At 69.3% G+C, this 22131-nt stretch overlaps 1 protein-coding gene across 21 annotated transcripts; it reads right to left on the bottom strand.

The window, feature by feature from the left end:
* Positions 1-377: 377 nt before the first annotated feature.
* Positions 378-22067, bottom strand: PHLDB1 (pleckstrin homology like domain family B member 1). 21 transcript variants are annotated; one of them, XM_042800608.1, is made up of 26 exons: positions 19435-19517; positions 17596-17697; positions 17042-17165; positions 16796-16966; positions 14773-14898; positions 12291-13372; positions 11249-11491; positions 11039-11176; positions 10815-10952; positions 8727-8855; positions 7364-7519; positions 7141-7251; positions 6871-6960; positions 6084-6206; positions 5128-5265; positions 4459-4611; positions 3877-4044; positions 3443-3559; positions 3233-3350; positions 2991-3035; positions 2284-2575; positions 2086-2176; positions 1859-2005; positions 1492-1711; positions 1319-1404; positions 378-1048 (listed from the first exon to the last, which is right to left on the bottom strand). In XM_042800608.1, exons 2-26 carry the CDS (start codon positions 17653-17655, stop codon positions 908-910), a joined length of 4407 nt encoding a protein of 1468 aa, XP_042656542.1. In that variant the 5' UTR covers positions 17656-17697; positions 19435-19517; the 3' UTR covers positions 378-907. The 21 variants fall into 21 exon arrangements, with proteins under 21 accessions (XP_042656542.1, XP_042656533.1, XP_042656541.1 ...); XM_042800599.1 differs by lacking the exon at positions 19435-19517 and adding an exon at positions 22029-22067 and having other exon boundaries at positions 4459-5265; XM_042800607.1 differs by having other exon boundaries at positions 4459-5265; positions 19435-19666.
* Between the last annotated feature and the right edge of the window lie 64 nt (positions 22068-22131).

Genomic DNA, 22131 nt, shown 5'->3' with positions numbered 1-22131 from the left:
GAGGCTCCGCCTCTGCCCTCTGACCCCTCCTCCACCCCGCCACTTCTCCGGGCTCCGCCCCTGGGCCCCACCTCTGCCTGTTCTCCCGCCCCGGCCCCGGCCGTAGCTCCGCCCCTCCCTGTCGCACCGCCCCGAGGCCCCGCCCCCTGGCGGCCGCACTCCCGTTCCGGAGCTGCTCGGAACCCCCAGCGTCCCCAGTCCCGGTCCCTCCGGTGCCTCCTGCACGTTGTTGGGCCCCTGCCCTCCCCCCCCCACCCGATCCCCTGCCTCCCCGTGCCCCTACCCCCCGCCTCTCACCCCACGCCCCCCAGCCCAGAGGCCGTGCTGGGCTATCTGGGACACGGTGCCAGCCCAAGGACCACACCGAGGGGCACAGCCTGGCTTCATGAAATGCTTTATGGCTGGGTAGCCCGCCCCACGCTCACCGCCCGGCCAGGGCCCGAGGTGGGGTTACAGAGGTTTTACCAAGAGGGGTCTCAGGCTACTAAAGAGAGGGGTCCCGGCTACTTGGGGCCGGTTGGCGTCAGGGCTCGGCTGTACCGTCCCTTGCTGACAAACTGGGGCAGCAAGTAACAGCGTCAGTCTCCAGTCCAGCATCTCCCAGATGCAAAAAGCTCCAGGCGCTGGCAGGTCTTTGGCAGCTTTTTACGTTTCAGCACTTTTTGATATGTTTCCAATAAATTTTGTTTTCAAAAAGTCAACGTTAAAAAAAAAAAAAAGATAAAATTATTCCCTTAGCAGCGCGGGCGACGTCTGGCGCGGGGCACGGTGCGGTTCCACCGCTGCAGCGGGCACAGCCCTGGGCACGGGGCGCAGCAGGGACCACGGCCCCCCAGGAGATCCTCTCTGCTCGGGGCGCTCAGTCCATCAAGCTGGTGGAGCTGGGGTGCCCAGCACCTGCCCATCCTCAGTTCATGAACTGGGTGTACCCCTCTGCCCCGGTGACGATGACATCCATCCAGATACGCATGGCCTCGGCCGAGGGTGCCACCATGTAGTAGAGGCGGTCGTGGGTCTTGACGCAGAAGGTGAGGGCAGGGTTGGGGCTCTGGGGAGGAGAGAAGGGCAGGGTCAGCCTGCTGGTCCCCTCTGAGCAGCGGCGTGCTCCCCTTCTCCCCACCCCAAAGCTCAGCACTGGGGTCCTGCCGTCAGCGGGCCCAGGAACTGGCACCGTTAAGGGCCGTGGACCGCTGCAGGAGCATCCCCGGCACGAGCTGCCCCGCTGCCTCCTTCCCGCACGGCCGAGGGCAACGTGAGGGGATGGTGATGCTGGAGGGTCACGGCCAACACCGGGGCAGGGGCGGTGCCTGGCTCTCACCTTCGCCGCGCTGCGGAGGTGGTCGTAGTACACCTCTTCGATGGCTTGGAAGTAGATGACGCCCTTCAGCTTCGTTTCATGTTTATCTGCCCGAGAGAGGGAACCGGTGTCGACTGCAGCGCTGTGGGCAGTGAGGGCATGGGGAGGGGGCGATGGTGCGGGGAGGGACTCACCCACGTAGTAGGAGAGGGTGCGCTTCATGCGGTCGAAGACGAACCACCGCTTCTTCCAAGACTTGATCTTGCCGCCCATCTTGACCAGGTAGCCCTTGCACATCTTCTCCGTCAGGATGACGTGGTAGCAAGTGTCCACGCCGTGGCCCGAGGACTCGATGTGCAGCCGCAGGTCGAAATCCTCCTTGCGTATGGGGAGGTACCGCGTCAGGGGACGAGCCTGGAAAGGAAATACAGCCCTGCAAAGCCGGCCGGCAGCGGCGAGAGCCGCGTCCCCGCGCCGGGACTCCGGTGGGGAGCTGGGTCTGCCCTGCTGGCCGGGCTGGGAGAAGAGACCGTGTGCCGGAGGCGGCAGCCTGCCCCGCACCTGCGAGAAGTGCTTCTCCCGCAGCTTGACCTCCTTCTCCACCAGCTTCTGCCGCCGCGCGGTCTCGTCCTGCAGCCGCCTTTCCAGCTGCTCCCGGCGCCGGCGCTCGTCCTCCAGCGCCTGCCGCCGCAGCTCCATCTCCCGCTCCTGCCGGCAAGCACAGCCGCTCAGCCCTGGGGACCGGGGACCCGCTCCCCGGGGGGCCACGGCGCCGGTGCCTTACTCACCCGGGACTCCATCAGCCGCGACTTCTCCGCGTGCGCCTCCTTCAGCATCTTCTCCATCTCCTCGATCTTCCCCACCTCCATCCCGCTGGCACTGCGAGACAACCACAGCTGCCATCCCCGCGGGAGGGACGTCGAGCCAGCGGCGTGGCCGGCAGAGCGGGCCGCCCCTCCGGCCGCAGGAGCTGGCCCTGGGGTTACCTGGAGATGTTGTCAGGCGAGCAGGCAGAGTTGTTGCTGGTGGAGATGCTGGTCTCCATGCTGTCCGAGCTCTCCAGGCTGAGGGTGTCATACGCGTGGTCCAGCTCCTCGGCCCGGGGCCCGACGCCGTGGGGCCGGTGGTGGTGGAGGATGGAGTGATGCATGAGAGGGGGGAAGGCAGCGGGGAAGAGGGGCTGCCCATGCAGGGCTTCCCACTGGGACTGAGCCTCGGCAGCCGCTTTCTGCTTCAGCTCCGCCAGCCGCCGCTTCTGCTCCTCGATCACCTGCTGACCTGTGCCACGGGAAGAAGATGACGATGACTGAGCGTGCCGGGCTCCGAGCTGCACCGCGGCGGGCCAGGGCACGAGAAGATGCCGCAGGCACCGTTGGAGCTGGGTAGGGGTGGTGGGTGGGGAGGTGGGAGCCGCTGCCCCAACTCCTGGTGAACACAGCAGGCAGCATCTGTCCAGGCAAGAGGAGGGGGCCCGGGCAGCCAAGGGGGGGACATGCGCCAGGCTGGCAGGAGCAGGCTGGGCAAAGCATTAGTGGGTTAGGGATGCACGAGGTCGTCCCTAAGCGGATGCCGAGAGGCACCCAGGGTCCTGAGCTGGTCATGCCCCTCCTGTGCACAGTAGAAGGTGCCAGCAAACAGCCATGCTGCTGCCTCTGGGCTGCTCTAGGCAGTCCAAGCCGCCCCACATCTCTACCTGGTAGATCGCCCGGCTGCAAGAGCTCTGCTGGGAGCGGCTCGGCTGGAGACACGCCGTCGGGGAGAGGGGTTGGAGGGGGAGAGAGGGGGGGGGAAAGCGAGAGACCGTGAGAGAGGCACTGCATCCCGCTGCTGCTGCCATCGGCCGGGCTCCCTTCTCCATCGCCCGAGCGGCAGCCGGGGAAGCGTCTCCCAAAGTCCCGCTGCCCCCCCGAGCCGGGCGGCGGAGCTGGAGCTTACCCTTCTGCTGCAGGGCCAGCTGGCGCTTGGTCTCAATGTCCTGCAGCGTGGCCGCCAGGTTGCGGGGCAGGCTGCCCGCCGGGCTCGGGGGGCCCTGGGCAGGGCGGCAGGCGGTCAGCTGTGGGAACGGGGAGGGGGGCTGGCACCAGGCACGCAGGAGCCACGGCCGGGGCCACGCGACGCCCAGCTCCCCACCCCCGGCAGCCGTACCTTGGGCGAGGGGCTGCGCCCCAGCACGGAGAGGTTGAGCTGTGAGGACGAGGGGGTCCCGCTCTTCATCCGAGGGGCGAGGGCACCAGCATCGCCCTCTGTTTTGGCACGATAGACCTGCGCACGGAGACATGGAGGTGAGAGGAGGATGGTGGGGCTGCAAACCGCCCCCCCCGGTGAATGGCTCAGCCGCCGGCAGGGCTGAGCATCCCCTCCCAGACCCTGCCCGTGTTGGTGCTGTCTTGGCAGGGGTGCGGGCGAGAGGAGGGAGCGGCCGCCCACCCCAGGCGTGCTGCCTGCCGCGGCTCAGCTCCGCTCCTGCCTGTGCTGGCACCTGGGTGCCTGGCAGAGCCCAGGGTGCAGAGCCGCTGGGAACGTCCCCGCGCTGCCCCGCTCCCGAAGCCTGAGCCCCAGAGGCAGGGAGCCAGGATTACCTGGAGAGGCTTGTGAGAGGAATGAGCTTTAGCTGGAAGCGGAGGAGGGGAAGAAGGAGGAGAGACAGAGGAGGAGGAGGTCTCAAAGCCAGCCATGACCTCCTGGTACCACTTCTCTAAATCAAGAGCCGGGAGCCACACGGGGCCCTCCGGCAGCTGCTGCTCCATCTGGAGAGAGACGCCTCGTGAGAAAGGAGGGAGGGTGAGATGCAGCAAGAGGGACAGAGAGAGGTCAGAGCATCCCTGCATGAGCCTCCACCATCCAGCCACGTCCCAGGACCTGCAGACCCCCCAGGGACCCCAACCACTCCCTGGCCAAGTCCTGGCGGTGCCAGGGATGCTCAGGGGGCTAGCAGGAGCTGACACAAGCTCTGGGAAGGCACAGAGACCCCCTGCCCTGCACCACGGGGTGGGCAGGGCTCGGGCAGGCTGTGAAGCAGCGGGCAGAGCAGCAAGGAGCATTGCGGGACAGTGGGAGCCTGAGCTGCCTCTTGGCCTCGTGCACAGCTCACCCCTTCCCGTGCATCCCCATCACCTCCCAGGGAGAGCGCAGGGGTAAAGGGAGGGAAAAGGGACACAAACCTCTGCAGAGACGGAGGAAGAAGAGAGAGACGGAAGAGGAGGAGGAGTAGCACAGCCTGAGGATGAAGGAGCCGGAGGGGCACAGCCCAGCGGGGAAGCAGCAGGGGCACGGAGGCCACCCAGGATGCCTGAGAGCTGCTCAACGGTCACGTACTGGGCAGAGAGAAGCAGATTAAACTGGGAGAAGGGGCTCCAAGCAAGGCCAAGAAGGCACGGGGGAATGAGCAGGCAGCTCCAGCCCCCAAAGGAGGGTGTCACGTCCTCAGGAGGAAGGGCAGCTGGTGCTGACTGCTGCCCCGGTGCCGGGCACCAGGTCCGGTCTCCGCCTGCTCTGCACCCTCCTCGCCTGGGAGCGGTGGCCGGGACCAGGTCCAACAGGCAAAGGGGTGCCCGCCCGCCCCACTGGGCACCCACTCTGCTCCCCAGCCCTGCTGCCGCTGCCCCAGAGGGGAAAGCCCAGCTGGAGCAGGCAAGAAGTGCTCCCCAGCAAGGAGTTCGGGTGGCTCCAGCCTCTGCTCCCTGCTCAGCTGCAGCCAAACAAGTCCCCCAGCCCAAGAGAGAGGTGGGCTCCGAGCACCGGGGCGGCCGCACGGTCTGCAACATTCTCAGTGCCCAGGATGCGGCAGGCAACCCGAGGGAGCAAACCCGAGCATGCTCTGGAGCGGGTACCTCGTCGGCTGCGGGAGGTACAGCAAGCAAGAAAGAGCGCTGAGCGGCAGCAGGGGCAGTGGCAGAAGCTTTAGTGTCCGGGATGGGGCCGTGCGCATTGCTGCAGAACCTGAAAACGTCAGACAGCCTCATGTACTCCTAGAAATCCACGGCGGAGGAGAAGGAGGAGAGTTAGACCCATGCGCTGGCATCACGGCGCTGACTGCAAAGCGGGAGCAGATCTCCCCGCGCGCGCATGCCCTGACGCTGCCCAGCCCTCCCCTGCCTTGCTGTCCTCCCTGCCCGCGGCCGCCTCGGTGCCCAGCGCCACACGCGAGGAGCGGGGATGCCCGAGATGGGCTGGGCATCCCAGCACACCGCCTCGCTCCTGCCTTAGGCACAGCCTTGCTGAGGGACACAAGGCTGCAGCTTTGTTTGTTCCCATCACCCAGGTCTTGGGGTCCCCCAGGGTCCCCGACCACAAGCCCTCCCCAGTGCGACACCACCAGATGAGGCACCTCATGCTGCTCAGAGCCAGCTTAAAATCCACTTCCTCACCCTTTCTAAGCCAAACATGCTAAAGCCAGGGATTTGCTCTTTTCCTGGGGAAGCCAGGCTAGCAGGACCCTAAGGGATGCTGGCAGGAGGTGCTGCCCAGCCAGAGGGTAAGCGGTGGGCAAGTGGGGAAGCGCAGGGATGCCTCTGGCACACAGCATCACGCTGGGGTTAAAACTGAGGACGGCAGCGGGAGCTGGGACGCCCGACGGGCTCAGGAGAGCACCTGAAATCTGGGTCTGAGTGTTAATGCACACGGCTGCTGGAGAGCTAAATGAGAAATGCCTCAGTCGTGCCACCTCAGCATGCTGCTGCCGGGATGTCCCGCCGCCCAAAGGCAACGTTAGTCCGCCCAAGGGGTCTGGCAGCGGCTCGGCCAAGGAGGGGGCAAGCGAGCAAGCAGGTGCAGTTAGTCCCGTTACCTCTTGTGCCTTGGGGTAGGAGCGGGTGGCAGGAGAAGCTAAGGAGGCAGCCGCTGCTGGCAGGGGGCTCAGGGGCTTAGATCCCTCCAACAGCTCATAAGGCTCTGAGATATGGAGGGTCTCCTGTTGGAGGGTAAAGATCAAGTAGGCAAGGCGAGCCACAGGCAGCAACGTGGCAGCAGCAGGAGCCCCACTGCGCACGGGGGCTCTGCCACCCTGCCCCTCTCCCCAGCAGTGGGTCAGACTGCACCGTGGTCCCCGAAGACATCGGGGCCCCGGCTCCCCATTCAGAGCCACGAGCAGGGCAACGGGGCGATCCACTCCCACCTAAAAGCCTTTGGACATGAATTGGAAGGAGTCCCCCATTCTGGCACCAAGACAGCCCCACGTTTGCTCTCCGGCCAGGACGGGACCCCAGGGAGTGCCTGCCGCACCGAGCCCTTCCCGCCGGGGCACTCGCCGGGCCACGCGCTGAACGCCCGGACTGCGCCGGGGCTCCTGCAGCACCCAGACAGCCTGGCAGGAGAAATGCTGCTGCTCCCAAACCCGGCTCTTTTGCGTTTCCCTCCCTCCATCCCGCCTTCCCAGCCTAGCGATGGTCTCTGCAGCCCACAGAGAGGCTCTTTGCAGACGGGAGCACCCGGCTCCAGGCAGAAGGTGCACGGGAGCAGTGGAGCAGCTGCAGAGCAGAGCTTGCAGTGGCACCAGGCACATCCTCACTGGTGACAGTGGCTCGGAGCGGGCAGGAGAGCAGCCCTAGGGACTGTACCCCTCTTTCCCCACTTACCTCTCTGAGAGCTGAAGACGTTTTGGGGAAGCTCCTGCCACCTGTAACGAGCTGGTATCGCCTCTCCAGAGACATGAGCTTCTCCTTCTCCTGAGCGTGGCATGACAGCGAGAGCAAGAGGCAGCTGATGGTTACTGGCACCCCGTGGCTGGTCCCCCCCAGCTCACCCCGACTGCCAGCGCCCCGCCAAGAGCCGGCCTGATCTTGTCCCCTGCCTCGGGCACCACCAGGGCTGGGGAGAGCTTGTTGACCCCCCGATCGCGGCCCTACCTTCTGCAGGAGCTGCAGGACGCCGTTCCTCTCCCTGGCCAGGCGCTCAGCCTCCTGGGCGCTCTGCAGCCGGATCTGGGCAGCCTGGGCATCCAGCGCGGCCACCCGCTCCTGGGGAACAGGCAGCAGGGATGAGCTGGCCGCTGGCAAGCCGCAGGGCTCAGCCGGGGCCGTGGGGCGCAACCCAGCCGTGCCGGACCTGCTGCCCCCCACCCACACCGACCTTCCTGCGGGCGATGCTGCGGTGGCACTCGGCCCGGCTCTGCAGGAGCTGCTGGCCCCGCGCCTCGCGCTCCTCCTCGAGGCGGCTCTCCCGCTCCAGCTGCTGGAACTCCAGGTCCTCAAACAGCTTGGCCTCTGCCTCCAGCGCCTCCGCCTCCTTCGGACACACAAGGGCATGGCGGATCACTCCCTCTGGACGGGCACCTCCGCATCCCACCGGCAGACCTCCCGCAGCGAAACCTCCCACCCTGCCCCGCCGTGTCCTGCTAGTCCTGGAACAGGAACCTGTGCCCAGTGTGGACAGGCAGGCAGCTTTCCCTCCCGCTCAGCACCAGCAACACAGGAGCCGCTGCCAACCTCAGCCCAGCTGGAGAAGGCGATGGAGGCACCGGGCACGGGCCAGGTCAGAGCCATCATCACCCCTGTGAGACGAGGAGCTCGCCACGGCCGGCGGCTTCACCGAGCCCTCAGAGACTAGCTGTCCCTGTTGAACCACGCCTGGGCCAGCACCGTGTCCTGCTGGGTGGCAAAACACCACGCGCTGGCGTTGCCACCGACACCCAGCCCCGTGTCACCAAGCTGACGGGCGGCAGAGCCCCCACGGATGAGCACCGTGCCGGACCCCCGCCTGCGCAATCCTCCCAGCCTTCAAGCACCGACAGCACGCGGTAACGCTCAGCTCAGGGTCTGCCGGTGCCGCCCCGGCAGCAGCTGCACCGTGCTCCCCACGGGGACGCGTCTCGCCCCGCTCCGGGAGCAGGGCAGCCGCTGCTCCTGTGGCATGGCGCGGCAACGCCGGCGCGGTGGCTACCGAGGGCTCCCGCGCACCGGGACCGCCCCGTCGCCCTCCCTTGCCCACCGACATGGGGGTGCCCGCCCCGAGCAGGCTGCGGCAGGATGGGTTTGTCTGCGCAGCGAGGGCTGGGGAAGGTCGGCCGCCACTGGAAAATACCGGACAACGGGGTAAAAATGCTGCGGACCGGCGGTAAGGTAAACCAACGGCACCGTGTAAATAAACGCTCTCGGGAAATAGCTGGAAGCAGGCAGACGAGGACCCGGCGGTCCCCGAGGCTCCCCAGCCTGCCTGCCCTCCTTCGTGGGGCAGGATGCGTGCTCGCGCCCTGCCCAGTGCAGAGGAGCCCGGCGGCTCCGCAGCCGGGGCAGCCCCACGCTCTGCCGAGCCAGCACCGTGCCCCGGGCCCGGGCGAGCGGCAAGCTTACCAGGACGGCGGTGCCCGGCGCCAGCCGCCTCCAGCCCGGGTGCGACGCTCCCAGTGCGGCCCCGGCTGGCAGGGAAGAGCTGGCCTAAGCTGGAGCGCAGGGAGGTGGGCCATGGTCCGGGAGGGGTGGGGGGAGACACTGACCCTTCGCATCTGCTCCCGCAACTGCTCCCGCATTGACTCGGGGCACTTATCAAGGTGGCTCTTCGACTCATGGTAAAGCGCCCGGAGTTGCTCTAGCTCCTTCCTTTCAGCATCAACCTTTGCCCTTTCCTGAATCGAGGGAGAATGAGAGAAAACAAAAAACAAAAAAAAAAAAAAAAAAGAAAGAAAGAAAAAAAAAAAAGAGAGAAAACACACTTCTCAAATCCACGCCATGCAGAAGCTGCAGAGTTAGAGAGGGGCTCAGCTGAAAAAAGAGGGGGAACGCCGGGGAGGAGCATCACGGCATCTACGAAGGGGTCAAGAAAGCGACAGCCACAGGGACCCGGGCCCAGGCCGGGCGGTGTTAGAGGGGTTATGGCCAGCCCTTGACCTCAGCCTGGCATTTCCGTGCCAAAAGCCCACTTATGGGCAGCCAAAAGATCGATGCTGACAGCACGGATAAAGTCATCCTGGCTCCTGAGAATGGCTGCACCACACGCACCTTCTGAAGAACCGCTAACTAGCTTTGTTAATCGCTGCTCACCATCCGGGATGCTGCCAATTAAGCACAGCAGGTCCCATACACAGGCTGAGGGACCGTGGACCACCCCCCATCCATCAGGAGAGGGTTGTCTGCGGGACGGCAGTGAAAAGGGGATGCTGAGGTCCAACCCTGCAGCTGGAGATGCTCAAGCTACACCAAGTTAGTGGCGGAGCAGACACTTGCTCCTGGCCCTGGCAGAAGGGGGAAGAGCCCCCAGCCCTCCCTCCCACGGCCACGGGAGCGCTGGGATGGAGGCCAGCAACACGGGGCTGGGGATCACCTCCCGCAGGTCTGGCGGCACGGTATAGGGGCCAGGCACTGGGAAAGGCGCGCTGCGAGAAACCCCATTCCACACCGCGGCAGCGCGGAGAGACGGGGGATCCAGAAAAGGGATATGGGGAGGCACACGCTGGGGGGGGAAGGCAGGGCTGGCACGGCTGGGTGCCCGGGGACAGTGGCTGCGGGGTGCCCAGGAGGCTCCCAGGCATGCAGAGATGTCAGAGGTGATGGGAGACTTCAGAGCAGGCACCGTTAGTGCGATTAGTGCAGGCTGGTTAGGAAAGCGGGTAGTTAGGTCAGCAGAGAGGTTGGGAGGAGGATTTCCCTGTGCTCCTCTCCTGGCTCTGCGCGGGGCTGCCCCTGGCTAGAGAAGATGCCCGCAAAGGGCTGGGAGACCAGAACCAGAACAAAAACGCCACACGCTGCGGGGACACCGCTGGCAGGCACCGATGGCGGCGCTGCCCAGCCACGGGCAACCGAACAGCCCGGGCACCTCCAGCCATGGGGCCGGCCAGACCCCCAGGGACACCGGCACCGTAGAGCTGCCGGCGGGACCTGGGAACGGGCTGCGTGGGGACAGCGGCCTCGGGCAGCGGGGAGCCAGGTCCCAGCGGCTCTCCCGCTGCAGAGCGGCTTGCCCAGGGCCATGCCACGCTGCCTCAATGCTACGGGACAGCCGGGACGAGCGCACCATGCACGCAGTCGCGTGGGTGCCTTCTGGCACGGCTGGCAGATCGCAGCAGCAACTGCCCCAAAGACAACTCCAGGGGAAAGGGGCCGCGACCCCCACCTCAGCCACCAAACCGAGCGAAACACCCACGGCGATTTTCCCAGCCACCTCCAGCGAGCTGAACGCTACAGCGGCGGCCGCCAACACGCGTGAAGGTGCCCCGAAGGGCAGCAGAGCAGGGGAACGCGCCACAGGACGCCGCCTCCCAGCGAGGGCAGAGGCCCCTGCTCCGGGTCGGTGCTGCCTGCTGCAGGCAGCAGCCATCCCGGAAAGCCCCGCACGACCCCGCCGGCGCAAGAGACGGCGGCTGAAACGCACCGACAGCATCAGTTGGACCAGTCCCAGACAGACAGACAGACCGACGCCCCCCCCCACGACACGAACCCAGAGGCGATGCTCCTCAACGCCTCCGCAGGGCGCAGGGGTGGGGGAATATGTGTCCGCCGAGGAACATCGCGACACGGGGCACCGGCTGCGAGCACCGGGGAGGGCACGGCACAGCCGGCGCCGGGGGGAGCCCTGTCCCCGGGCTCACCTTGTCCCGCTCCTTCCGGATGCTGGCATCCAGGCTGGAGAGCTTCTCCTGCAGCTGCTGCACCGCCTCCTGCTCCTGCCGCAGCCGCGCCGCCTCCGACTCCCGCTCGCCCTGCAGCAGCGCCCGCTCCATCTCCGCCTGGGCAGACACGGCCGCGTCAGGACGTCTGCCCTGGCCGGGGGCAGCGAGCAGTGGGGGACCCGGCGGGCTCCCTGTCCCCTCACCTCTCGTGAGGTCTCCTGCAGCTGCTGCTCCAGCTCCTTGATGCGGCCCTTGAGCTGGTCCAGGCGGCTGAGCACGCCGGCACGCTCTTCCTCCAGCCGCTGTGCCTCCTTGGCCCGGGGGCCCGCCAGCTCCTCGTGCTGCGGAGAGGGCACGTCAGCATGGCACGCTACGGCGTGGCACGGCGCGATGCGGCACGGCCATCCCCTCACCTCGTGGTGAGTGCTCTCAGTGCTGCTGCACTCCTCCTTCAGGTTCTCCTCATCCGACCTCTCCAGGCTTTCCCTCTGCCGCAGCTCCTCGGCAGCACGGCCCAGGGCCACGGCACCCCTGGGGACCCGCCGGCCAGCATCCACCTCACCACCCAGGAGCCGGTGCACGTCGCCCGGCTCGGTGCCGTCCGTCTTGGTGTACTCGGCACAGAGGTTGAGGATGGTCTCCAGGCGCTGCCGCTCCTGCGGGGAAGAACGGTCAGTGCGGTGCCCATCCCGGTGCGTGCCGCCGCCGGAGCCAGCAGGACCCCCGTACCGATGGCAGGCGCGGGGACGCGGGCTCCTTGCCCTGCCTGCACGCCGGGACGGGCTCTGGACACGGCAAGGCCGGCTGCAGCCCACCCCGACCCCATGCCAGAGCCAGGCACGCGATGCACCGGGAGCTGGAGACAGACTAATTACAGGCAGCAGCGCTGGCTGCCGAACGCCTCGGCTATTTCCAGGCAGTGACTCAGGCCGCCCGCGCTGGGCATGAGTCAGGGCTGAGCAAACAGGGCTCTGGCGGCACAGCCCCCGGGACCAGCAGATGCACGGGGCAAACCCCACCCAGGCAGCTGCTGGCTCTATAAAAACTCCATCTACCCTAAATATAGACGCAGTGCCCACAAAGCCACAGCACCGTCGCCGGCAGGCACAGCGCTGGCGGGGCTGGGCGAGACGTGGACGGTTTTGCAAAGCTGGGGGCACCGCAATTTCGGCCGGCAGCCCCACGGAGCCGTGCCGACCCCGCGGGTTTCTGGGGGCTGCTGCGAGCTGGGGGGCGGGGGGGTGTGTGTGTGTTCTCCTGGAGAGCTGCCGTGCACCGCCAGCCACTCCTGGCTGTAATCCCCCCGGATAAGCCGGCAGCCTGGCGGCTACGGCAAATCCCCAAGAAACAAGGGCCGGGTTTTAAAGCTGCAAAAGCCAAAACGCGTTTGCAAAGAGGGTCTCCCACAGCCAAACATGGCCCCGCGCCCCCCCCCATCCCAGCCCCGGGGCTCACCAGGCGCTCCATCTCCTGCTCCCGCACCCGCTCCTGCCGCTGCCGCCGGTGGTACTCCAGCAGCTCGTCCTCGTTGTCGCTGATCTCGGTGATGCTGTTCTTGCGCTCCCGCGGCCCCGCCGGCGGCCGTGGGTCCCCCAAGGGCTTCCTGGGGGCACGGGGGCTCTGCCGGGGCGAGGGCATGGCCGGGGAGCCCAGCCCGTATGCCGGGCTCAGGCAGGTGCCAAAGCTGGGGCGGCGCGGGGGGGTCTCTGGCGGCAGCGGGGGTGAGGGGCTCCCGGTGACCCTTGTCTCCTCTGGGCCTTTGCGTCTGGTGCGGGGGCTGCCGGGCACCTCCCTGCCCAGCCGGGGCTGTGGGGAGGGGGCGTCGGGGGCCGGCCGGGGGCTGGCGGCCCGGCGTGACAAGGAGGGGCTCAGCGGGGGCAGCTCTCGCATGCTCTCCACATTCCTCCGGGCTGCCCGCGGGCTCTCGGGGGGCTGCAGCCGGGCCTCTGGGACCGCCCTGCCGGTGGGCTGCCGGCTGGGGGCCGGGGGGTCCCGCGGCTCCCGGAAGGGGCTGGGGGGCCGCTCCTGCAGGGCTGCCCGTGGCCGCGGCGCTGCCCTGGGTGTCAGCCGGGGGCTGCCCGCCCGGTGGTCCCCAAGCCTCTCAGGTGGCCAAGGCTCGCCAGGACCCCCGCTGGGAGGGGGTGGCGGCTGCACGGCGTGGTTGTAGCTGGAAGAGCGGAGCGGGACGACGGGGGGCACGGCCGGACCCTGCTCCTGACTGCTGGGCGAGGGGCTGGTGTAGCCGCCGCTGCTGGCCGGGGAGGAGAGGGGGGAGAAGTTCTCATAGCTGGAGCCCCCCGAGGCAGCCCCGGGGCTGGGTGGGGAGGACAGGAGGCAGCGCCCGCCCCCGTTCACCACGGGGGAGAGGGGGGACCGGCCACCGGCGGGTGGCTTCTTGCCGCCGGGGGACGCCGGCTCCTCCAGCACCAGTGAGTCCATGTCCTGCAGGTCCTTCTCGATGGAGCTGACGAGGGAGCTGTGGCTGGGACACCCGCGCTCCGACGGCTGGCGGCCACCGTTCACCAGGGCCTCGGGCTCTGTGGGGAGACACGGGAGCAGGCATGAGCACCCCGCTGTGGCCCCTGCCCAGGCCGAGGTCCCGCAGAGCAGCCGGGCGTCACCCCTCCATGCAGCCTTGCAGAGCCAGCGCCAGGTCACAGCTTCTCTCCCCCCACCCCGAGCTGCCTGCACCCCGCTGCCACCGTTTCCGTGCCGGCCGGGGAGCTGGGCCGGGGAGGAGGCCGGCATCCCGCGGGCCCCATCACCAGGGAGACAGAAACCCGATAGCGCAGCCCAGCCGCCCGCTCCCAACATCCCTGTGCCGCCAGCGGCTCCCAGCCCCACTCCTTGGGGGAGCAGCTGCCCGCGCCGGCCGCCATCACCCGCCGCTCGTCCCCGGCACGCTCCGGCACCCCAGCGAAGGGGACGGAGACACAACGGCCCAAAGCCACCGCCGGCAGACCCACGGTGTGTCCGGACCCACCGCGCCGTCGCCCACGGCCTCCCCGCACCCCCGGCGGGGGTGTCCCCTGCCCGGGCTGCCCCGTCCTCCCGGCACAGCACCGATGTGGCTGTCACTCAGGGGACGAGCTAATAGCGGCAGGCGCGGAGCCCGGCCAGGACGGCGTGCCACCCGGGCTGCGTCAGCCCCTGGCACCCGGCAGCTCCCCCGCGGCGGCCGGCAGAGCCTCCGCGCCCAGAGAGACGTGCCGCAGCCCTGCCCGGCTGATCCTGCTGGGTCCCGCGGGGCAGAGAGGGCCGGCGTGGGATGCTCCGTGGTGGCGGGATGCTCCGCGGCACCTCCCCGCGTCCCTCCTCCCGTCCCCCAGCTGCGGGGCGTGCTGCCTTCCTGACACACACGTGGCACAGGGAGGCTGCCAAGCTCCTCTCGCCGTGCCAGGGCGTGCCGGTCGGGGCAGGGAGAAGAGCTACCAGCCCAGGGATCGCTGCCGGGGATCTGGACATCCCCGGGAACCGGGTGCGGCGCCGGCGCTTATCCTGCCGGCCCCGCGGAGAGGCAGACACAGCAAGATAAGCAGCTGGTGAGATGGAGGATTGCAGCCAGGGAAACGGCCTTCGCAGCCTCTGCGTGGCCACCCCGGCACGTAAACACCCGCTCCAAGGCAGCCGGCGGGGGGGGGTGGTCCCGCACACCCCCCTGCATCCCCAGCACGGGCCGACGGCGATGGCCGTGCCCCAGCCAGGCTGGGCAGAGGCGAGAGCTGTGCCTCACTGCCCTCACAATTACCCTCTTCCCAGGCGATATCAATCATTAACGAGCACCAGCGTGGCTGCCATGCCGAGCCAACGGCCGGCGCATCCGCAGCTGGGCGGGAGCCCCGCTCCCGGGCAGGACCGCGCTGGGAGAGCAGCGCACAGCCAGGGAGCACCCCAGCGTCCCCCCCCGCCCCGCCTAGGATGAGGGGGGGTCACCTACTTGCTGGCAGCCCGTAGAGAGCCGCCGGGCTCCTGCTCCCCGCCGGGATCATGCTCTTCATCCACTTGGCCTCGGCGGGATGGTTGAAGCGGAGGAAGGTGGCCTGGCCCAGGCAGATGGTGCACCCTGGGGAGAGGGGAGAGGGCTCAGGCGCCGGCCGCACCGGAGCGCTGCCAGGGAGAGGGGAGGCGGGAGCCGGCGCGGGCAGGCAGCCGGGCGCTGCCCGGCCCTCCGCCGCGTCCCTGGGAGGGGAGCGGGCTTCTGCCGTCAGCTGAGGCTTAGGGGGAGGCTGAAATCCAGGTCACTCCCCGGCAGCTGCAGGCAGCGCGTCCTCGCAGGCGCAGGCACAGCTGGGGTCCGCGCCGGGGGCCGTGCTGCCGCGGGGGAGATGGCGGCACGCCAGGGCCTGCGCGGCTGCCAGCTGCAGACAAGACAGCTCCTGTCCCCAGCCGCAAAGCGCCTCTTCTCAGCCCGAAGCAGCAGCCCTCTCGGGGGGAAGGCTGCCGAGCGGCCGCCGGGGAGGAAGGTGGCTCGGGAAGGGGCTGCCCGCCGTGCCGGGGGCAGGCCCGCTGGCAGCGGGGAGCGGCGGGCAGCTGGAAGGCTCCGTGCTGCAGACACACCCCGCTTTGAAGCGCCTGCCAGGGCCCCGGGGAGAGGCTCGCTCCGCACCGACAGCCGCAGCTGAAAAATCCCTCGCCGGAGGGGACGTGGTTTTCAGAGCGCCCGGCAGCCCGGGCTCCCAGCAAGGAGAGCAAGAGGCCAGAGGGATTATCCGCCATCGCCGCTGCGGGGGACTGGCTTCTTGTGCGGGCGCCGGGGAGGGAAAACGTCCTGCTCCCCGGGAGGAGCCGCGGCAGCACCCCGGCTCAGCAAGAGCATCCCGGCTGCCAGGCGGCAACGCCAGCGCCCGGCCCGGCAGCGGCTCCTTCGGCTCGGGTCATCGCCGACCTGCGCCTTCGCACATGCGAGCGCTGGCAGAGCCATGTGCCGCACCGGCCGAGCACCGTGTGCCCCCCAGCCCCACGCCCCGAGCATCAGCCTCGTCGCCCCACGGCCCGTCCCGCTGCGTCCCGGCACCAGCGCTGACCCTGCCCGCGGCCCACGGGCGGGAGAACCGGAGGTGGGGGGGGGGCTCAGCTGATCCCCGCACCCCACTGCAGACCACCCTGCCCCATCGGGGCCCCGCGGTCCGTCGCGCCTGAGCCGTCGTCCTCTTTCTTCGGCGGCCACGCGGCTCCCATTGTCCCCTCGCGGGGACGCCCGCGGCAGCGCCCACGCGGGTGGGGTCCCCCCTCCTGGGGCGGAGGCAGGGGAAGGAGCGGGGCAGGGTGGGGGGGGGGGGCGGCAGCGCGGCCGCCCGGCGTGGGACAAAGGGGCTCTGCCCCCCCCGGAGGGACGGGGAGCGCTCCTCCTCCCCCCCCCCCCCCCCCCCCGCCGAGGACACGCGTGGCCTCCCCCCCAACTCCCCACGCCGCACTCACCGCGCCGCCGCCGCCACCGCCCGGGAGCGCCGCGCACCGCCCCCGGGGAGGGGCCCGGCCTCTCCCCGCCCCGCCGGAGGGTCCTCCCCGGGGACCGGGGCCGGGACGGAAAGCGTGACGGGGCCCACGGATCTGCCCCCGCTACCCCGGGAGGGGGGGAACCGCAGGGTCCGAGCCCCTCCGGCCACGCAAGGACACCGGCGGGTCCCCGGCAGCGATGCGCCGGGACACCCGAGTTGTTTCCATCCTTCACCTCCCCTTCCCAAACCTGGCTCGGCATCCCTACCATTGTCTCGCACGCCACGGCGGGGACCAAACTCTGCCCGGCTCCGTCTGGCAGGCGCTGCTTTCTCCCTCCCTCCCGAGCCGGCTCCCAAACGGTGCCAGCACCCGGCGAGTCCCCACCCCCGGGCCTAGAGGCAGGAGCATCCCAGCTGGGACGTGCCGTTGCGCCATGGATCTGCAAACACCCTGATACCCGACAGCACAACTCCGCCTGTGCGCGCCGGGTCCCGCTCCGGAGGAGATCGGACCGTCCCTACCTTGGGTGAGGCGCGTGGGCCGCCGCAGCGGCACGCCGTCGATGGCGCAGGCGTTGCCGCAGGGGTGCAGGGTGAGCGTCCCCCGCACGTTCTCGATGTAGCAGTGCTGGGGCGCCAGGCCGGGGCCCTGCAGGACGATGTCCCTCGCGGCCGTGCCGATGGTGGTCCTCCCTGATGGCAGAGAGGGTGGCTCAGCGTCCCCGCCGCCGGCGTGCCTGCGGGGACCCTTCGGCAGCTGGCACTCACCTTCCTCCAGCGGCAGGAGCGTGATGGCGGTGCTGAGCCGGCCGCTGCCCAGGCTCACCAAGTGCGGCTTCTCTGTCTGCACCTTCAGCCCCTTGCCCGTGTCGATCAGGTCCAGGGGGCTGTTCTGCAGGAGGAGAGGGAGGGATGCTCACAGCTCCCACGGCTGCGGCCCGCTTCGCAGCGCTGCCCGCCTGCCCGTGCGCCGAAACGGCCGCGCGTGCAGGCAGGGAGCGATGCCCAGGGTCAGCCACGTGCGGGCAGGACAGGCCAGCAGCAGGACCCGAGGGCTCCCTCCTGCCTGTGCTGCCCGCCCTGGGGAGCAGAGGTGAGCCGCCGTGGGAGCAGAAGATCCCCGGGACTTGGGTTGCTTCTAAGAGGATCTGAGCTGCCGACCACTTAGATCAATCGGCTTTGCTGCCAATGCCATAATAGGATTGCGATGAGGAGAGGCTGGAGGGCAGCGCCAGCCGGCCGTCGTAGGGCTGACCGCAGAGAAGAAGGGCTCCTGGATGGCTCCCCGTGCTCCCAGTGGCCTGGGAGCCCCGCGTGCTCACCTGGATGATGGTCTGGACTCTGCGGGTCGGGCTGGCGGGGGTCCTGCCGGATGCCTCCATGGTGCCCGCTCGGAGACGCCAGGCACTCTCGGGCACAGGCCGCTGCCATAAGAAACAGGATGTTGGCACAGGAGACCACACACCGGGCACGGCTCTGCTGTGTTCCTCCTGCTCATCCCCGCCAGCAGCCTGCACGCCTGGCAGCCCGAGCGCAAGCCTCACAAACCCTACCCCCCCCCAACCCGGCGTTTGCCACCAAGAGGATTCCCCCCCGGAGCTCCCATCTCCAGCCCAGCAGCAGCTGCCTGAAGCTGGTGAACATCCCTGTCAGGATGTGACACGGCACCAGAAGGAGCCGGCACGCTGGCTCGGCTTTGGGGAGGCGGGGCAGGAAATGCACACCCCAAACCCCGAGAGCGGCGGGGCAGCCAGATCCTGACGGGTTCTGGGGGACAAGGACACGTGTGCACAATATCCAGCTGTCCCCAGCAACATCCGCCTGCCCGTGCATGGCTCGCAGCACGCCCCAGCACATCCACGCATGCCACGAACGGCCACCCCCGGCACCTAGGCACACACTTTTGCTCCCAGCAGCGCCTCGGGGTGCACCAGCCCAACCAGGCGCACCGCACCCCTGCCTGCACCCTGCCTGGCGGGGACACGCGCCCACGGCTGCTGCCCACGGGAGCAGCCACCCGCCGCCGCTCACTGCATGGGCACGACGCAGCGTGGGGAGGAACGATTTCCGTCACCCGGCACTCACGCCACCGTTTCGGCCCGGGATGCTCCGGGGTTACTAAATTTACCATCTGCTGCTCCCCACGTCCCTCCCTTCCGCCTGACTGAATGCAGCTTAACCCTTCCCAGGGAAGCTGGGGCAGCCGAACCAGGGAGCGCTCCCACTTAGGGACACTGGTCCCCAGGCAGCTGGGGGCACTGGGAGGAGCCCCGGGCTCGCCTCCCTGCAGCATTGCCCGCTGTCCCACCAGCCCCAGTGTCCCGCAGGGCGAGGGACCCCCCCGGCTTGGCCAGTGCCGGGCTCAGCTGCGGGGGCGAGCGGGTGGCTATTACACACTGCGGAAAAAATGAAACGCTGGAAAACACCAGGCGTGGGATCCAGGGCTGGGACAGAGCCCGGGCTGCTCCGCACGACAAAAGGGCTGGTCGCTCCACGGCGAGGGCTCTGTAAGGACCGCAGCTGCCCCACAGCAAGGGCTCTGCGGGGACCGTGGCCGCCCCAGCGGGATGGGAAAGGCTCAGCTGGGGCAGGAGGAAGCAGAGACATGGTGCCCTGCGAGCAGCTCCCCGGTGCCCACCAGCTGCTGAGGCGGGACCCTTGCTTTCCCTTACCTGCCATCTGGTCCTGGCCCGGGCACCAAGCGGGACGCTCCGCAGCAGGGTGCCCATGTCCCCTGGGAATGGGGGGGCTGCGCTTCCCAGCATCGGGAGACCCTGCAGCCCGGCTGAGCCCCTGCCCCTCGACTGCACCCAGGCCCCGCCAGAACGTCTGAGAAGGAGGAAAAGCCAGGAGGGGCTGGGCTGCTACATAGGAAGGGAGCGGGCCGGGGTGGGATCCTGCGCTGGCGTTAACCCCTTCCCAGCACAGTTGTGTCGGTGGGGCCGGGTAAGCATCATGGGGGACCCCCAACCCTGCCGCCCGAGGCATTGTCCTGGTTCCTGCCCATTTCCCCCTGCCCAAACTCGCTCCCCCTGCTCCGCAGGCAGCCCTGCCTCCTCCCCCTGTGCCGGTTGTGTGTGGCATCCGGCTGCTCCCCGACGCCCACCCTGCCGGCTGATGGCCCCCGGCCCCCAGCCTCGCCCTCCGCCAGAGCCCCTCACCTGGCTCCTCACCGCGCAGGAGACGCCTGCCGTCCCCCCAGCCCGTCCTTCGCGGGGTGCAGCCCCTCTCCAGCTGGCTCTGCTGTAGGAATGCGGGGTGGGAGCGTGGCCGCCCCGGCCGGCGCCCCACCGCTGGGGCGGACAAGGCGGCCTTTCTTCTCCCGCCGCCGCTTGCAGAACGCGCCGCTTGTTCCCGCCGTGGGAAGCGGCGAAGGCAGCAAATGCCAAGGGGTCGGGCTCGGTTACCGCCAAACAGCCCACGGCCCCCGTGCCCCCCGCGCGCAGGGCTGCCCGCTCAGCCCCAGCCTCCCGGAGGACAAAAGCCTCTTTCTTCTCCCTGCGCAGGCAGAGGCCTCACCTGGGAGGACGCCCAGCCCCGCCAACGCGGGGCCCCCCGCCGACACGTCGCCCCATCACCACCACACCCCCGGAGCATCCCTAAACCCCGCCGGCTGCGACCTGCCTGCCCGTCCCGGGCCCGGCCCACACGAGCAGGGGCATTCGGGGGATCCGCTCCTGCCCGACCGGTCGCTGCCCACCGAGACTCAGCCCGGGCACAGCACGATCTGCCTCGCACCCCACCGCCGTGGCCGGGTGACGGCAGCTGGTGGGCAGACCCCGGAGCCACACTGTGTGCCGCTGACCAGGGCACAATGAGGGCACAGACAGCCAGCCCAGGCCTGCAAAGGGCCGTGCCGATGCACCGGAGCACAGCATGGCACAAGCTGCCCCACGGTGCCAGCCGTGCCCGGGATGCAGCGTGCGAGGGGCAGGCGCACGGCATCCCCCGGCACGGCTTTTCCTCCCTGCCCGTGGCCCGGTGAGCCACGGGAGGAAGCCGGAGCGGCCGAGCTCACGGACGCGCCCCACGCAGCATCGCAGCCTCTATCCAACTTGGCTGCCTGCTTGCTCCCCATCTGCTAATGCGCTCAGGGTGCGCTTACCCCTTCCCGCACCGTCCGCCCTGGTAAACAACCAGCCCTTCCGCTGGCAGCTGGGAAAGGAGGGCCCACCTCCGGCACAAAGCCAGAGGGGTGCGAGGAGCCTGCGCCCGGCCGCTGTCCCCCACGCCGAGGAGGGGAGACCCAGCCGGCCCCATCCCACCCAGGCGAGGGGACGGCGGGGTCCGCGCCACGGTTGCCGGGACGACGCAACGCTGCTGGCAATAACATCACCGTAAATCAGCTGCCAGACAGCTCCGGCGGGAGCCGAGGAATCCCGGCCGCGCCCGCTGATCTCAGCGCTCGCGGGAAGCGCTCCCGCACTGCCGCGGCACAGCTGCGCTCCGGCTGAGCCCGTGGCCCTGCCGGCATCGCACCTCGGGGATGCCCACCGCGTGCTCGTGTCGGGGAGGGCACGCCGCCCAGCTTGCCCGCGCCCGATGCTCCCCGGGACGAGCCAGCTCCGAGGGCCGGTGACACTCTACACGGTCCTGATTGCTGCCGGAGCTCAGGCACCGAGCCCAGCGTCAGCACAGACAGGGAAACCACTGAGCTCCAGGACCTCTCGCAAGGCTGCATGATGAAGACGTATTCCTCACAGCCCTCTCGTAGCGAACGCTGGTTTCTCATCTGCAGGCCAGGTGCTCAGCTCGGCTCGGAGCACCTGCAGCTCCAGCTAACCCCAACTTAGGGACCGTGGCACGAGGTGGGTTTGGTGGGTCCCGGATCCGGTCCCTGGCACGAAGCCACCACCCAGTGCTGCGTTGTATGGGAGAGGGGCAGGGGTGAACCTCACCTCTCCGGAACAAACATCGCTCTCTCCTTTCTAACATCAGCAAGTGCCGCCCCGTCCCGCAAACCCGCGGCCCCATCGCCCTGCCCGCTGCAGCCCTGCGCCCGCCAGCACACGGCCCCGCGCGGCAAACCCAGACGTACAAGCAGTGGCCGAAAAAGCGCCCGGGCAGCGCTGCCCTGCTGCTGCCTGCGGCTCTCAGCCGGGGGGGCTGCCCCGCTGCAGCCCCTGCCCGGTGCCCTGGGAGGGCCGGGAGAGCCGGCGGCCCTTCGGCACAGCAGCTGGATCCCTTCTGGGGCTGCCAAATTCCTCTGGCTTTCTGGCAGCGGCCAAAGGGGCCGTGGCGAGAGCGTGTCAGGAAATTGGGAGTAAACAAGGTCCCGCCGCGGAGCGGGGTCCGGCCAGGCCAGCGCCGTTCCCAGGCCCCCCGAGAGGCAGCGGGGGCAGATCGGGCCAAGCGCCCGCTCCCCCCCCGCAACCGGATTTGGGGACGGGAGAGCCTCGCCCGGCCTCCCGCGGCTCTCAGGGCTCCCACGCCAGCAAACTCGCCACTGACGTGGACCACCGGCTCCGGCCCACCCACGCACCCCCGGGGCGTTGTGCAACGGCGGGGTTGAGGGCCGAAGCGGGTTTTCCTGCTCTCCCACCGCCGCCTCCTCCTCGGCCGCGCCGCGGGCAGGGACCCCGCACCCCGGAGGGTCCCCCGGCGCCCCTTCCCCGCGCCTGCCCCCGAGCCGCTCCCGGCTGCGGGTGGTGGTGGGGGGTCCCGGTGGGTGAGGCCACCCCGAGCCCACGCGCTGCCCGCGGGCAGGGGCTGCCCGGCCGTCCCAGCCCCCGCCCCGGGCCCCGGCCCCGCTCACCTCCGCGCCGCCGCTCCCGCAGCCCCGTCCCGGTCGCCGCCGCTCCGCTGCCCGCCGCTCGCCGCTCCGCCCCGGTGCCGGCCCCGTCCCGCCCCGCGGCGCC

This window comes from Tyto alba, unplaced genomic scaffold, assembly GCF_018691265.1.
Source record: "Tyto alba isolate M040663 unplaced genomic scaffold, T.alba_DEE_v4.0 Super-Scaffold_32, whole genome shotgun sequence".
Taxonomy (NCBI): domain Eukaryota; kingdom Metazoa; phylum Chordata; class Aves; order Strigiformes; family Tytonidae; genus Tyto; species Tyto alba.
The sequence above is the reverse complement of the archived record's forward strand: the minus strand, read 5'-3'. Positions and strand labels throughout refer to the sequence as shown.

Excerpts from the sequence above, each read along its gene's own strand:
- PHLDB1 (XM_042800599.1), bottom strand. The coding sequence starts at position 17,655 with ATGGAGGCATCCGGCAGGACCCCCGCCAGCCCGACCCGCAGAGTCCAG. Across the intron at positions 7,520-8,726 it reads TGCGGGAGCAGATGCGAAGG|GAGGCGGAGGCGCTGGAGGC; the intron begins GTCAGTGTCTCC and ends GTGTGTCCGAAG. Across the intron at positions 3,560-3,876 it reads CCTCTCACAAGCCTCTCCAG|GTCTATCGTGCCAAAACAGA; the intron begins GTAATCCTGGCT and ends CTCCGTGCGCAG.